The sequence below is a fragment of the Protopterus annectens genome, chromosome 6.part0 (assembly GCF_019279795.1).
Source record: "Protopterus annectens isolate FY-2018-M chromosome 6.part0, PAN1.0, whole genome shotgun sequence".
Classification (NCBI taxonomy): Eukaryota; Metazoa; Chordata; order Ceratodontiformes; family Protopteridae; genus Protopterus; species Protopterus annectens.
Window position 1 is genome coordinate 1667324073 of NC_056737.1, and position 15000 is coordinate 1667339072.

Here is a 15000-nt window from a genome sequence, read left to right on the forward strand (position 1 = left end):
ATTATAGACCAAGGCTACAGGTTCCACTTTCATACCTTACCAAGGAAACAAGGCATGCCAAACCTACCACAAAACCAGAGGGCAGAGGCTGTCAAGCAAATTTCTCTGCTTGCTTAGATCAATGCAATAGAAAAAGTTCCACAACAAGAACAAGGCCAGGGGTTTTACTCAAGACTGTTCCTTGCTCCAAGAAAAGAAACTCAATGGAGACCAATACTGGATTTGTCCGCATTAAACACCTTTCTCATAGTACCAAAGTTCAAAATGCTGACCTTACAGCAACTCCTTCCCATGCTGGGCATGGGGTCTTGGCTGATTACTCTGGACCTCAAGGAGGCATACCTGCATGTCCCTATCAGACACAGCTGCAGAAGATACCTCAGATTTCTTGCAGGGCCAGAGCATTATCAATTCTCAGCATTGCCATTTGGCTTATCTACTGCGTCCAGAGTATTCATGAAATGCCTGGCTTCAGTAATTGCTCATTGCAGGCTCCAGGGGATCCAAATTTACCCCTACCTGGACAACTGCCTCATACAAGCGGACGACAAACTGATTTTGACAAAAAACTTGGATTATGTCATACAATTGCTACAAGCTCTGGGATACACAGTCAACTTCCAAAAGTCAAGACTTCAGCCATCCCAGCAAATAACCTTCTTAGGAGCCAATCTAGACACAGCCTCTCAAATGGCTTACCTGACAGAAGACAAGCAAAAGAAGTTAACTCATTATTTCAAAGGTTTGGCAAAGCTCACCCAGATGACTGCAAGGAGATTCCTACAGGCCCTGGGTTACATGGCATCCTGCATTCTCCTGGTTCCATTAGCAAGACTACACATGAGAAAGCTTCAATGGTACCTAAAAAGTTTATGGTCTCAACACAGCAACAACCTAGAAACAACCATACCGCTCATTCCATGCCTACAAAAGGAATTTCTATGGTGGGCCTTGGTAAGCCAGACAAACACAGGTATGTCATTCAAAAAACCTCAAATAAATAACACAAACAATGACCACAGACGCCTCAGACCTTGGATGGGGGGCGCACATGGAGGGCAGATGTATTCAAGGACAATGGTCTCCAAAGGAAACACATCTGCATATCAACCAAAAAGAAATGCTGGCAGTAATGCATGCCATCGAGGCCTTTCGACAACAACTTCAGCAAGGCCACCTGCTAATACGGACAGACAACACCACTGTCATGTGGTACATAAACAAGCAGGGGGGCACCCATTCTTACCCCCTTTGCAGACTGACAATGAATCTTTGGGAAAAATCACTGAGCTTAAACATACAGTTGCAATCCCAGTTTGTTCCAGGCAAAGACAATGTGCTGACGGACAGCCTAAGCAGAAATTTCCTAGACCCCCACGAGTGGAGGTTACATCCAGAAATCTTCATACGACTCACCTTGACATGGGGCAGGCCAGAAGTAGACCTATTTGCCTCCCACCTCAATCATCATCTACAAAAGTTCTGTTCAAGGACATATCCACAAGCATGGAAAACAGATGCTCTCTCATTCAACTGGAACTTCCTAAAAATCTATGCATTCCCACCTCTGCCACTGATGACCACGGTACTACTAAAGATCAAAGCAGAGAAGCCAAAGGGGATCCTAATAGCTCCAGACTGGCCAAGACAACACTGGTACCCACTTCTACGGAGCATATGTCACAACAAAAAATGGACCCTTCCCCAATGGCCCCATCTTTTGACTCAAAACAACTTCAAGACAGTACATCCCAACATTCAGACGCTCCAGCTAACAACTTGGGAGATTCCATGAATAACCTCAATCTATCTCTCTCCAAGGAAGTTCAGCAGATACTAACAGAAGCCCGCAGACCATCCACTAGAAAGGTTTATTCAGCAAAATGGAAGAGATTCAGCATTTGGAATACCAGCAAGGGTCATGATGCATCATTATTGAACATCCCACTCATCCTGGAATATTTGGCAGATATGCTACAGAATGGACTCTCATATTCTTCTATAAAAATACATGCTTCAGCTATTTCAGCTAGATACAACACTGATCCACCTGTGTTTTCACATCCTTTGTTAAGGCAATTCCTTAGGGGAATCAAGAATATAAAGCCACCAAGAAAGGCCCCAGTACCAACTTGGGACCTCAACTATGTCCTAGAAAAACTGACTCTACCCCCCTTTGAGCCAGCAGCTTCTGTGGACTTACAATTTCTCTCATGAAGACAGCTTTCCTGTTGGCAATTATCTCAGCAAGAAGGGTTTCGGAATTACAGGCCCTAATGGCAATACCACCGTTCAGAACCTTTCATAGAGACAGGGTCTCCTTACGAACCAACCCAAAAGTGGTATCTAGGGTTTCTTTAAATCAAGCAATTCACCTGCCTACTTTCTTTCCCAATCCTGAGAACAAAGGGGAAAGACTGTTGCATACCTTGGATATTCACAGACAACTTCGCTACTACCTAGACAGAACCAAGGCCAATAGGAAGTCTGATCAGCTTTTTGTAGCTTACGCCCCTGGAGTACAAGGAAAAGCAATTTCCAAACAGACTATTTCAAAATGGATTGGACATTGCATCAGATTTTGTTATTCCTTCCATGGAAAGAGTGTACCAGCCAATGTCAGACCACACTCTACCAGATCTACAGCCACCTCTACAGCATTCTTAAGAGGGGTGCCTACAAAAGACATTCTAGAAGCTGCTACATGGAGCTCCATGCATATATTCTCCAAACACTACAACCTCCCTTTATATTCCAGATCCAGAGCAGGCTTTGCTTCGGCAGTCCTGCAGGGATTGATAGCTACACCATCCTTTTCTTAGAGCATTCCACCTCCCCCAGCTAAGCTATGGTATTCAACCCATATGTTATGACTGCAGTTGCATTCTTGAAGGACATAGTACAGTTTTGTACCTGCCATAAATGTAGATGTCCGATAGATATGCAACTGCAGTCGGGTTTTCCCTCCCTCCCTCCCCTCTATGCCTTGGGTCCACTCCTCTCCCTGTTATACTAGCTGGGGATATCTGTTATGGTGTATCTGTTTATTACTTATTTATTTGTCTGGAAACCTGTTTTTGTCTTCCAAATTGATTACAGCCTTCCTTGGAGGGCACCTGGCATCTGGGGCAAGAAACACTGAAGAAGATGGCGTCGGCTGATGCTTATGTACTCCTGCCGCTCTGACGTCGGAGAGAAATGCGACATCAGCCGACGTCGGACCCAGACTTTGGAATCCGGCCGACCGAGGGCTGCCTGAGGCAGGAGAAACCCATATGTTATGACTGCAGTTGCATATCTATCTGACATCTACATTTATGGTAGGTACAAAACTGTACTTTTTCAAACAATTATATAACAATAGTACTGCTGCGGTGGTGATGCTGCGGTAGCATTGTCGCCTCACAGTTAGACATTGCACGTTCGATTCTCAGTTAGAGCGTCTTCTGTGTGTCGACATGCATGAATGGGCGTTCCTTCGTTGAAGGTTGTGCGTTAGGCCCGGCAATCCAGCACGTAAAAATCTACTGCCAATCATTAGCGGACCGGAGTTCCGCTGTGGCGAACCCTAACCGGGAAAAGCCGAAAGACACAAACAAACAAACAATATAACAATAGTACTAGGTTTCAGTTTGTCTGTGTTGAGGCAATGTTCTCATGTTTTCAGGTTCATGGTAGTTTTCAGTCTCTGTGTTCAGATATATTTCAATTTATTGGTGTTCAGGTAACTGTCAATATGTTCTCATGTCTTCAAACAACTGTACAATGGTACTAGTTTCAGTATATCTATGTTCAAACAATAATGGTTTGGTTCTCAGAATATAACATGTACCAGTTTCAGTCATGCTTTTATTTGTATTTAGTTAACACTGGCAAAAGATATTCTTTTAGTATTAGTTTAGTTAGTTTACACAGCTATTTTTAGATGTTCAGTATATGCTAATGTAAATAGTCAAGTTTCAGAATATGACATTCGTATTCAGTTATGTGTTCAGTATAGTACATTTCTGTCAAATCTCAAAATACTTCACATTACTTAGTCATTAGTAAAGGATAAAGTGACAGACTTAATTGTAACAGGTTTATTACATTATTCAGTCATTAGTTAAAGGTAAAGTAATAGAATTATTTTTTTACAGGCTCATTAAAATAAATTATCTAAAGAATAGGTAGTAATAGTTATTCAGTGCACTCAAGGCATAACAGGACAAACCTAATTTGTTAATTATTTTACAGATTACAGTGCACATTTAAAAATTACAGTGCACTTTACTTAATTCTTGTACATTAGTCAGAAATTAAAGACACTAACAAACAATGCAAAGGTATAGACTTAAAATACAGAAAGTATAGGTTTTGGTAAACTATTATAGCTCATGAATATTCATAAGAGTTAAAAAAAAAGGTAAGTAGCATTAATTAAAATGTATAGACACAAGTTAACACAAAATATGGTAATTATGCTTCAAGACCACTTATAAAGTTATCGTTTTAGTGCAGATTTCAATTAGGCTTCAGAAAATAGCCATCATGCTTAATAGGCTATGCAATATGTGGCAGAAAAAACTGCCAAGGAGGGGGATTCCTCTATATCCAATGCAGTAAAAGAAAATTAAGGTAAAAGGTATAACAGAGGTGAGCCAAGTGGGGCTTAATGGTTGAGCCAACTCTGGCAAAAATCCAAGACATGCAGGGGAATGCTGATAAAAGGGCACAATGCAAATTTGCCAGTCCAGTCCCAGGAGTACGGTTGTAAGCAGCTAATAAAGTGCAACCATCAGCTACTAAGTTATGTAGGTTTTCAGAAAACGTGGCCTATCATAGAGTATAAATTTAAAATCTTCAGGTGCGAAACTGTGTAAACAAATTCAGGAGGAGTGTATAATATGTCTGCAGACTAACCCTATTTTAAAAAAGCTCTATTGCAGAGTGTGCCAGTTTCAGAAAAAGCATGGTACAGTATACAAATACATTTCGCAAGACCTCTTCCAAAAGGGGGTTAAATAATGTACAAGTTTAAATATATAAAAATCAAATCATAAAGTTAAGAGACTTCAATCCAAACAGGCCATAAATGCTCAAGTAACACCTAGTGCTCAAAATTAAAATTTCAGGTTTACCAAATTTTTTTTTTTTTTCCCTATTGTAAGTCAGGTAGCATAAAGCTGAATACAGTAGTTAGCAATATAAATGTAAGGTAACTACAGAAGTAGGTCCCAGTAGACTTTCTTCAGGGAACTCAGGGGCAGCTGTTAGATTAGGGACTTCCATTTTAAAGTAGTTATTAGACAGGCTAAATGGTAAAATAAATTGTTTCATTTATGCATAAACGAACGTTAAGCAGAAAGAAAAATAACCTTGCTGTCCAAGCATAGAAGACAGTTTATTAAGAAGGAAAGATGAGCATAAAGTGTGCAGATAAAATGTTCTTTTTCTCAAGAGAAAAATCAGCTACAGAATGTACGTAATGGAATGTTATACAAAGCCTGAGACCAAGGTTAAAAAGAGTAAATAAGAAAATTTATTAGACTAAAGCAATATAACATGCTGTGTTCAGGATAGCAGTTCAGTTAAGGTCAGTAAGCTCATTCAACCTGTTACTTCAGAGAAGATGACAAATGTACTTGAGCCTGAGTACAGAAAACAGGTCATCTAGAGACCATGTCAGTTTAAGCTGTTCAGGACAATCAGAATATGACGAGCAGCAACTTGAATTGTTTATCAGTGCTGTTAATGAAGACAGTATTCAGATATTGTGAACATCTAATAAAACCTTATTAATTGAACTACAGTGTTTGGAGAATTCATTCTGAAAAGTGTACAAGACTTGGTCCATAAAAGAAAGACCGGCACTTGTTCAGCACAAGCTTGGGTAATTAAGACTTTAATTTCTCAGTCTCGTTGCGTACAGTGTTTCCAGCTAATTACGGTACAATACAGTATTTTCAATTCTTACTAGTGTCTCTACTGTCTGGGTGCATTCCACGACTATACGCAGTGTTCCATCTGCCAACTATTTTGTCCCCAAGACCCTACATAGTCACCTGTCCTCCTTGTCTATTTACCTTGAAAACCAGCGTCTTAAGCTTTTGGCTCAGGATGCTGTGACGGAGTATTCCCATCCTGAGTGTCAGCTGTTGGCCAAGAAAAAGCCCAAAAAACTTGTGTATGATATGGTTGCGGTCTAGCTTCCCCTGGATGTCTTTCTCAAGGCTAGTGAAAATCCAGACGATCATCTGGTCATTGCTTTGGATTCCTCTGCTGCGATCCTGTCAGAGGCCAGCATGGGTCTGACTTCTCGCACATCCTCTGAGGCTTTCCAAATGTCTGCTCTAGATGTTGAGGGGGAACGTTGGCTGATTAAATCCGAAGGACCAAGGGGGATTCCACAGATCTTAGTGAGGGAGGAGATCCCTACTACGCTCATTGAGTGTTGCCAAGGGTCTGACCCTCCCAAGGTTTTTCATCCGGACATCCCACAGAAAATGGAACAGAAAACCAAGCAGACTTCTCCTGCAGTTAAGGATCCCCACTGAGATTTTAATCAGGGTTGTTTAACATTTTAATGGCTTTAAAGCCTCCTCAAAGGGTCTCTGTGCTTGCTCCTCCCTGGTCTTCTACTACTCTTAAAAGTTCTGGAGAGCAGGATTCCTCTGATAATCAGGATTTGGGGGAAGAGTTGTTAGCCTACACTTCTAAGATCCTTTCCCCTTTGGACTGTGGTTCAGAGGAAGAGGATCCTGTTAGTCCATATTCCCCACTATTTCCTGTATGATGGATTTCTTTAATTGGGATTGTTCTGAGGTGTCTGATATCCAAAAGAGGTATTACAATCTCCTCCATATGGAGTCACCCAAGCCTTCTGTTTTTCCTCCTGTTTTGGATGCCCTACTGGATGGATTTTCAGCAGCTTTTTATAGTCCTTGATTCTTAGCCCCCAGCTCCTAAACAACTTGACAGATGGTGCCTGATGATTGTAAATTTCTATCTATATAAATGCCCTTCTGCTGAACCTTCTGTAGGTGTGTCTGCTCTGTCAAACCCTCCAAGCTGTTGCCCTCTACTAAGCTGCTTCCTTCAGTTAAGGATAGTAGGGCCATGCAGAAGCTGGGCAAAAAGGCTTATACTGCTGCCATCCTGTCTTTTAGGGCTATTAATTACCAGACTCATATGATCAGGTATGATTTTTAGCCCTCCTTTTTCAATTTTCTTGGATGATTTTTTTTTTATCTTCCTGATTCTGAGGGGAAGGCTTCGGCCCATTCCTTGTCGGGTTGTTCCTCTCAAGTTGCCTGCCACTCTCTTAAATGCAGTTATGATGCATCTGATGCTTCTTCCACAGCTGTTGCATTTGGTTCTCTTATGAGGTGTTACACTTGGCTTAGTTTTCAGACTTTACCTGATGACATTAAGGCCAAATTATTGGATGTACCTTTGGATAATAAAAGTCTTTTTGGTGGTGCTGCTGTGGAACTTTTTAAATCTCTGCAGGATATGGGCAAAGCCTTGCAGGAGTTGAAACATATTTTTGTTTCTCCTTTTCCAAAGTTTCGGAGGAATTACCCTTCCAAATCTTCTTTTGTTCGCAGACAATCTCACCCTCAACCCAAGGGTAAAAAGGGTTCTAGACATGTACCTACTGCTAAGTTTACACAGACCCCCTCTTTCCCAGAAACCTCCTTTTCAGGACAAGCCAGGTTCCATTTGACAATTTGCTTCTCTTTTCCCTCCACCATGTACCCATCATCTTAGCCTGCTCCTTCCAAATTGGTTAAGGATCACAACAGACTCTTGTTTTCTGTCCATTATCTGCCAGGGATATTTCACGGTTTGGAAATCTCTTCCTCCTTTTCTAGGCATCCCTCAACCTTCTCGACAACAGTTACCCTCTTCCCAGATGTGCTCAATTGTTTTGACCCAAAGGACCATTTAAGCTGTGCCCACTGCCCAGGAAGGTAGGGGGGGGGGGTTATTCCAGAATGGTTCTGGTTCCCAGAAAGGAGGGCATCTGGAGACCAATTCTGGTCCTTTCTCAGCTCACCACCTTTCTCATGGTCCCTTCTTTCCAAATGCAGTCTCTTCAAACCTTATTTGCTTCTCCTCTTCTTCCTCTGGCCTTTCTGGACTCTGGATCTCAATGATGCCTAGCTTCATATATCTATCCATCCCTTTTCAGGAAATGTTTGCATTTGTCTGTGTCTTCCTTGCATTTCTAGTTTTCTGCTTTGCCCATTTGCCTCTTTACTGACCCAAGGGTATTCACCAAGTGTCTCACTCCTTTCATTGTTTTTTGCAGGATGAGAAGCGTTCAGATCTTTGGTTATCTATATGACCTGCTCATTCAGTCTTCGTCCCCCCGTGGCTCTACTTCAGGATCTCAAGTTTATTATTTCCCTGCTGCAGAGTCTGGGGTTCACCATAAACTTTTAAAAATCAGTCTTGACTCCTTTTATCCAGACCATCCCCATGCTGACATCTCTACCTGCACCAAGATCCTGTCTCTGATTGCCTTTTTCCAGTCTTGTCTTCCTCTGGATTCAGTCATGGCTAGGGACGTTTCTCAGGGTCCTTGGGTTTATGGCTTCCACCGTTCCCATGCTGCCTCTGGCCTGGCTTCATATGAGAACGTTTCAGTGGTACTTCAAGTCAGTGTGGCTTCAGTATTGTCATCTCCTAGACTACTTAGTTTCCTTCTTTCCTTGTCTCAAGACTGAGCTTCATTGGTGGATTCATCAACTTTCTCTCAACCTGGGGCTTCCTTTCCAGTCTCCAGTCCCACCTCGAGAGCTCTTTACAGCTGCCTCAGGCGGAGGATGAGAAGCTTCCTTCAGCTCTGTCAAGTTTCAGGGTCTCTGGCTTGTTCATCAGCGGTCAGACCACATCAACATCAAGGAGAATGAGGGCTCTATTTCTAGCTCTTCAGGCTTTTCCTGCAATGTTTCATCCCGGGCTCCTCAAAGTTTTTACAGACAGTACCACCATGTGGTATATCAACAAGCAAGAGTGTACAATGTCTTACGTCTTTTTCAGGCTAGCTCTTCTGATTTGGGATGGAGCTGTCCAGTGTCAAATGACTCTTCAGGCCATCTACATTCTCTCGGAGCACAGTCTAGTGACAGACTCTGAGAAGGTCCAGCACACAAGCTCAAGAATGGATGCTTCACAGAGATGTGTTCCTGGACATTGTCCATCTGTAGGGTATTCCTCGGGTAGATCTTTTTACCTTCCCTCTGAGCAGACAACTTCCTCTTTTCTGTCTCAGAGGCCCAAATCATGTGGTTTGGAAAACTTGTCCCCCTGTCTTTTCCTTGGAAAGGGATGTTTCTGTACACCTTCCCTCTCATTCTTCTGCTTCCCAGAATCTTGCACAAGATCAAGCAGAACTAATCCAAAAATGTCATTGATGACTCATTTTTGGCCCAGACATTATTGGTTACCCCTTCTTTCTTATTTAGTCAGGGCAATCACCACAAGGTACCTCACTGGGTGGACCTTCTCATACAAGACAAGGGGGTGTCTTATCCATCCTCACTTGTTCACTCTTTATCTGATGCTGTTGGTGATAGGGTTTTGATACCTTTTAGTCACCTTTGATACCTTTTAGGCACCTTTTTTCTGAAGACGTGCTTCAGGTCCTGCAGGAGGCCAGGAAATCATTTGTCCAAATGGAAGAGATTTTCTGTCTAGTGCCTCTCTCGTCATCAGGATCCTCTACCTGTGGAGGTTCCTCTGGTCTTCTCTCATTTGTGTGATGTGCTTCATGGTGGGTTGGCATATTCTTTAGGCAAAGCTCACCCATCAGCAGTTTCTGCTTGTTTGCCCTTGAATCCTCCTCTGACCTATAGGTTTGAGGTCAAGCCATTTCTTAAATGCGTCCTTCATATCAGTCTTTCCAGGATGCCTATTCCATTTTTCTGCGACTTCAGTTTTGTTCTTGAAAAAATTTAACTCTGGCTCCTTTTAAGCCTGCTGCTTCAGCTTCCAGATAACATTGTACTTGGAAGACTGTTCTTCTTCTTTTGGTTCTTACTTTGGCTAAGAGGGTTTCTGATCTTTAGGCTCTGTGGCTGTTCCTCTTCATACTAATCCTTCTTTTATGCCCAAGTTGGTCAGTGAGTTGTTGTTTAATCAGTCTATTCATTTGCATTCCTTTTTTCCTTCTCAGCAGTCTGGCATTTAGAAGGTTCTTCACACCTTGGACTTTCATAGATGGCCCACATATTATTTGGATAAAACTAACGTTATTCGCAAATTTGTGCAGCTTTTTGTTCCTTTTCATCCCAGGTCTTTGGGTTTAGCTATTTCTAAGCAGACATCTCTTCCCGGATTTCTAAAACTATTTATTTTTGTTATTCTTTTCATGCAAATGTCTTTCCTCTTCAGTAAAGGCCCATTCTATCAGCGTTGTTGCTTCCTCCGATGCCTTTTTCAAGTTGCTCCATACCAGTACAATCCTTGAGCTGCTACTTAGTTTTCTGTCCATATCTTCACTAAGTATTATAAGCTTAGTGAAGATATGGACAGAAGACCAGGACTATCCTACATGGGTTTCTTGAGGGTTCTTCAGTGACATCCTCCTTCCAGGTTTCCTCTTGAGCTTTCGTACTTTCCTTACATACGGAATACTGCAACAGTGAAATGGAAGAACTAAGTACAGTTGTGTAAAATCTTACCATAATAGATATCCTTCTCTTCACTGTTGCAGTATTCTCTCCCTCCTGCCCCATCTGCTCTAGCCTGTTCTTTCTTGCTCTCCTGGTCTAGGAGTTCTCTCTTTTCTCCTTCTGGATGCACATATTCCTTCTGGTCACTAGGAACTTTCTGTTCCTCCTGAGGCTTTTCATTTCTGAAGTGTGTGTGCGTGCATGCTCGCGATACCTTTATGCCCTGCACCTTGTGTGGGAAGCATACATGTGATGTACAGTGCCTGTAAATGCTAAAGGATTAGGTATATTGGCCAGACATTGGGCTATCCTTGGCAGGAGATCCCTTATGTAAGGAATAGTGCAACAGTGAAGAGAAGAGTGTCTACTGTTATGGTAAGATTTTGCAGAACTGTACTTTCATTTTGCTAACACTTCAGTTTCTTGACAGTTCATTTTGTAGATACAGGTAAGTTGGTTGGGGCTAAGGGTCAGACTGTGTTTGTTTGAGTCCTTGCAGGTTAGGGTTTGGTAAGGAGGTAATGTTTAGTGTTGTGTGACTGTGTTGGTGCTTGTGTGTGTGTGTTTGAGCCTGTCTGTTTTCTAGTGGTAGTATTACAAAATGTTTTTTTCTAAGGTAAGGTGCAGGATTAGGTTCACTGCATATTAGTAAGATGATGCAAGGGAGTGAAGCAATTCACTTTGAATGTTTGTTGTCTTAACAAAGTGAACTTCTGTGTTTTTTACCATATGTTGCTTTGTCAAACAGTGACTGAAATCAGAATAGCAAATGTGTGAGTGTTAGAAGTGCTTATAGTGAGTGAGTGTGTGTGAATGCCAAAACCTTTGCTTGTACAGAACATTCCAGCACTTGAGTGTGATTGTGCAGGTTAGGGTTAGAGTAAGGGCTAATTGAAGGGGATAGCTTGTTTTCCTTGTGTGTGTGCCTTGCGTAATGGTATATTTAAGGAAAGCATTTTAAAGACGGTAACATGAAGGACTTTGGTTAAGGGTAGGGTTCTTTCATATCCATACTGGTCTAATCAACATTATGCAAGTCCTTTAGTAGGAGTAAGGTTTCTAATGTTTTTATAGACAGATAAGAGTATGGTGCTGTTTTTCTTAATACCTGCTGACAGTGAGCAAGGAAGCATGATCTGGAGAAGAGAGGGAAGTGCACTGCAGCACATTATGGGAGTGAGAGGAGGAGTTCAGGCTTGGGAAAAAGCCTTCAGATGCTGAGTCATGCCTCCTCTTTGCGGTGACAAGCCCTTGTATTAGAGTGGGCAGGCATGGATTATGACGTTCTGTTATGATAAGTACATAGATTTCATTTTCCCTACAGCAAAAATGTTGCACTTCTGTAATCACTTCTTGATGGACTTTATTTGGATTTAATGGTGAGATTTTGTCTTAAAAATATTTACTTATTTGTTTTATTTGTAGACCGACAGCTGTCCAAGCCCCATGAGGAAAATCTCTACTTACTTCAAAAGAAAGCTGCAGGACTGAACAGAATTCCACATTACCAGGGAAAAAAAACAAATCCAGGAATGGGAGCCCCCCCCCTTGTATTCCACACTGAGGACTGTCAAAATGATGGTAGCAAAAAAAAACAACATTCTGCTGTGGAAGCATTCTGTGGATGAATAGCTGATGGATTTTATCTTCTTTTATGCTCCATCAACTTACAGCACTTGGAATTTTATATAATTTACCATCAATGATAAAGTAAAATACTCACATAAATAATTTTTATTAAATAAATTATGTTCCAGGATCAGATGTAAATTCAGTGGCTGTAAATACAAATTAAAAGAATTCATTTTTTCTTCACTTTTTTACATTTATTCTTCCTAAAGGCAGCCGGAAATTCATAAATGCTGTTCTAGAGCTGGTTTTAGGTTAGAGGGCTAAAGCAATAAACACTTTTTTAATGGGCAGCTTGGATGTTTTCCATGTTTCTCATTTGTAAGAAACTGGTTCATTAAATGCACTTGTATTGGAGTCCGTGAAAGTAAGGGGATGGCTTTACCCTTCTATTTTAGCTGTTATCTAGGACACCAAAGATGCAGTTTACAAGGGAGTTTTACCAAATGGTTATAAAATTATCTATTTTCACCTGTTTGTGTCCTGGGCTAGCAATTGCTCAGCTGGAGTGGTTTTAAGGTAAACAACTCTAGGAGAAGCTAGGTCATCATGCAATGAATCCTGCCCAAATGCTGCTGTAGTACGTGCTGTGTCAACTGTATTAATAGCTTCTGTATGTGGAATTTTAATATAATAAACCAACATTTTACCTTTTGTGTACAAGTCCTTGGAGTCTTAGCAGTTGAAACTGATATATCCTCAAATTTATGAATGGTGCAGCAGAGGAAGTGTGTGACATTTAAAATTTGAGTCTTACCAAACGTCTTCTAATTTGCTCCAGTGAAGGTGCCTTGCTTTGTGAAAGTTTAATTTTTGTATGTTTAGGAAAAATAAATTCACGGTATTTTATCTGTCAGTATGCTGTTCTTCCTCTGTGTTGGTGTTAAAATTCCTTAAATGTAATAACATTGCTATGAGTCCATGGAGAGTACAATGGCATGCTGTACTGAAGTCTTTAGGCTAGTGTTTTACATCTGTTAATTTTCATTTTTTTTTCTTTAGTCAGGGTCATTGAGCATAAAAGCTGAACCGTTCAGATGAGAAAAAAAAAAAAAAAACAAATTCAAAAAGAGTGAGTACACAAATTTTACTACAAACTGTTCATGCACTCTTAAGTTCTTGTAGAACGGCAAACATAAATTTCAATACTGTGAAACAAAGCAGAACCATCACATTTCAACTATTTCTTTAAAATCAAGTATTGACATATAAAAATATGGTGAACAGTTTTGCCCAAACCAGCATGAATGTGACGTAAAGAAGGTAAGACACAACAGCTGGTGATGTATTTATGAGAAGCTGTGAATCCTTTAATGCAACTTTGTGATACTCTAATGAAAAGTTACATCATGTTTTTACATATTCAAGTTAAATGATTTACTCTTACAGAATAATGACCATTTCTTATGTTTCGAAAATGATAGGCATGGAATTCACTAAGTTGTGCTTAGTAGTTTGTCTAATGGGTAGCCTCTCTCCATTAGTTATTTGTTTTACCCGTTTGACCAGGTAAAACCACTGCACAAAATTACCCCTTATCAAGGGCAACCCAGGAGCACTAAGTGACTTGCCCAGAGTCACACTGTGGGCAGAATTAATCTTACCCTTTTCCATGGGCAGAAAAAGCAGCTAATCAACAGTTCAGAGCTTTAGTCCTCTACAATAACTCTTACATGTTGCTCTGTTTACTTTTACTTTCCTAATTTTGCTATCATTTTCTGCATTTGGGGTCATTTCTTGTAGTATAATTCATTCAGTCATTCTTTATCCAGTAGCTGCATTGTCCAATTTTTGGTTGCAGGGGAGCTGGAGCCATACCATGGGTGTCAGTGGTTGCAAGAAAGATACTAATCCTGCATGGCATACCAGTCTGTTGTGTATGTGCCAGGCTAGCATTTTGATGGATCACCAGTTCACCCACAGTATGCCTGTGGGACGTGAGAGGAAAGTGAGAAGCTGGCAAAATACACACATGGACACATGGAGGAAATGTAAACTGCACATCAAAAGTAAAACCAATCACTCTACCACCATGTTCTGTCTTAAATGTCGGGCACGGTTTCTATTTTTCTTTTATTTCACTGCCATTATGAAAATATTTCCCTGAGCAATAAACAGGATTGCACTGTTCTATTCTTCATGAGTAGATACTAGGTTAGCTCCCCTTGCTGGCTATTTTAAACCTGATCAATTTCTTATGTGCTCAAAATAACCTATCCCATTTGTTATAAATTGGCTTTACCCATTCCATGGTCAATAATTGTATATTACCCCTAATGATAATAACTGAGATTATACCATGTATTATTTGAGGGCACCAATGAATAGGATAAAGCATTTAGGAGCTGCATTGGTCCAGTAGTTATTGTATTATTCAGATATTGTCATAATGTTGGCTGCAATGCCTGCTGCTAAAACTTGGCAGCACTATAATGATTCCAGCAAATATCTTCCTAGATCTATAAAGAGTTATTTACGTTTTTTTTTTTTTTTAATTTTTACCTGTGTGCTTAAAAAATAAGATCCAGGATCAGATGTGACAGAAACATGTTGGTAGAACATACAGTATCACAACTGCTATGTTAGGAAGTGCTTCTTGAATTTCTTACCTATGCAATTATATCGTACATTTGTTTTCCCTTCTCATTTTCTAGGTTGCTAAAAGTGAACCATCCTGCAGTTGGTGCTGTTCGGAGATTACTTTAAG

The 15000-nt window shown here is 40.7% G+C and overlaps 1 protein-coding gene across 1 annotated transcript in view; it reads left to right on the plus strand.

Moving 5' to 3' along the window:
* DTL (denticleless E3 ubiquitin protein ligase homolog) overlaps nucleotides 1-13149 on the plus strand; it is a 279535-nt gene extending 266386 nt beyond the window's left edge. Inside the window, exon 15 of the mRNA XM_044075077.1 lies at nucleotides 12090-13149. Coding sequence (XP_043931012.1) covers nucleotides 12090-12155 — 66 coding nt within the window. The 3' untranslated portion in view covers nucleotides 12156-13149. The remainder of the gene's footprint in view (nucleotides 1-12089) is intronic.
* Nucleotides 13150-15000: the final 1851 nt, after the last annotated feature.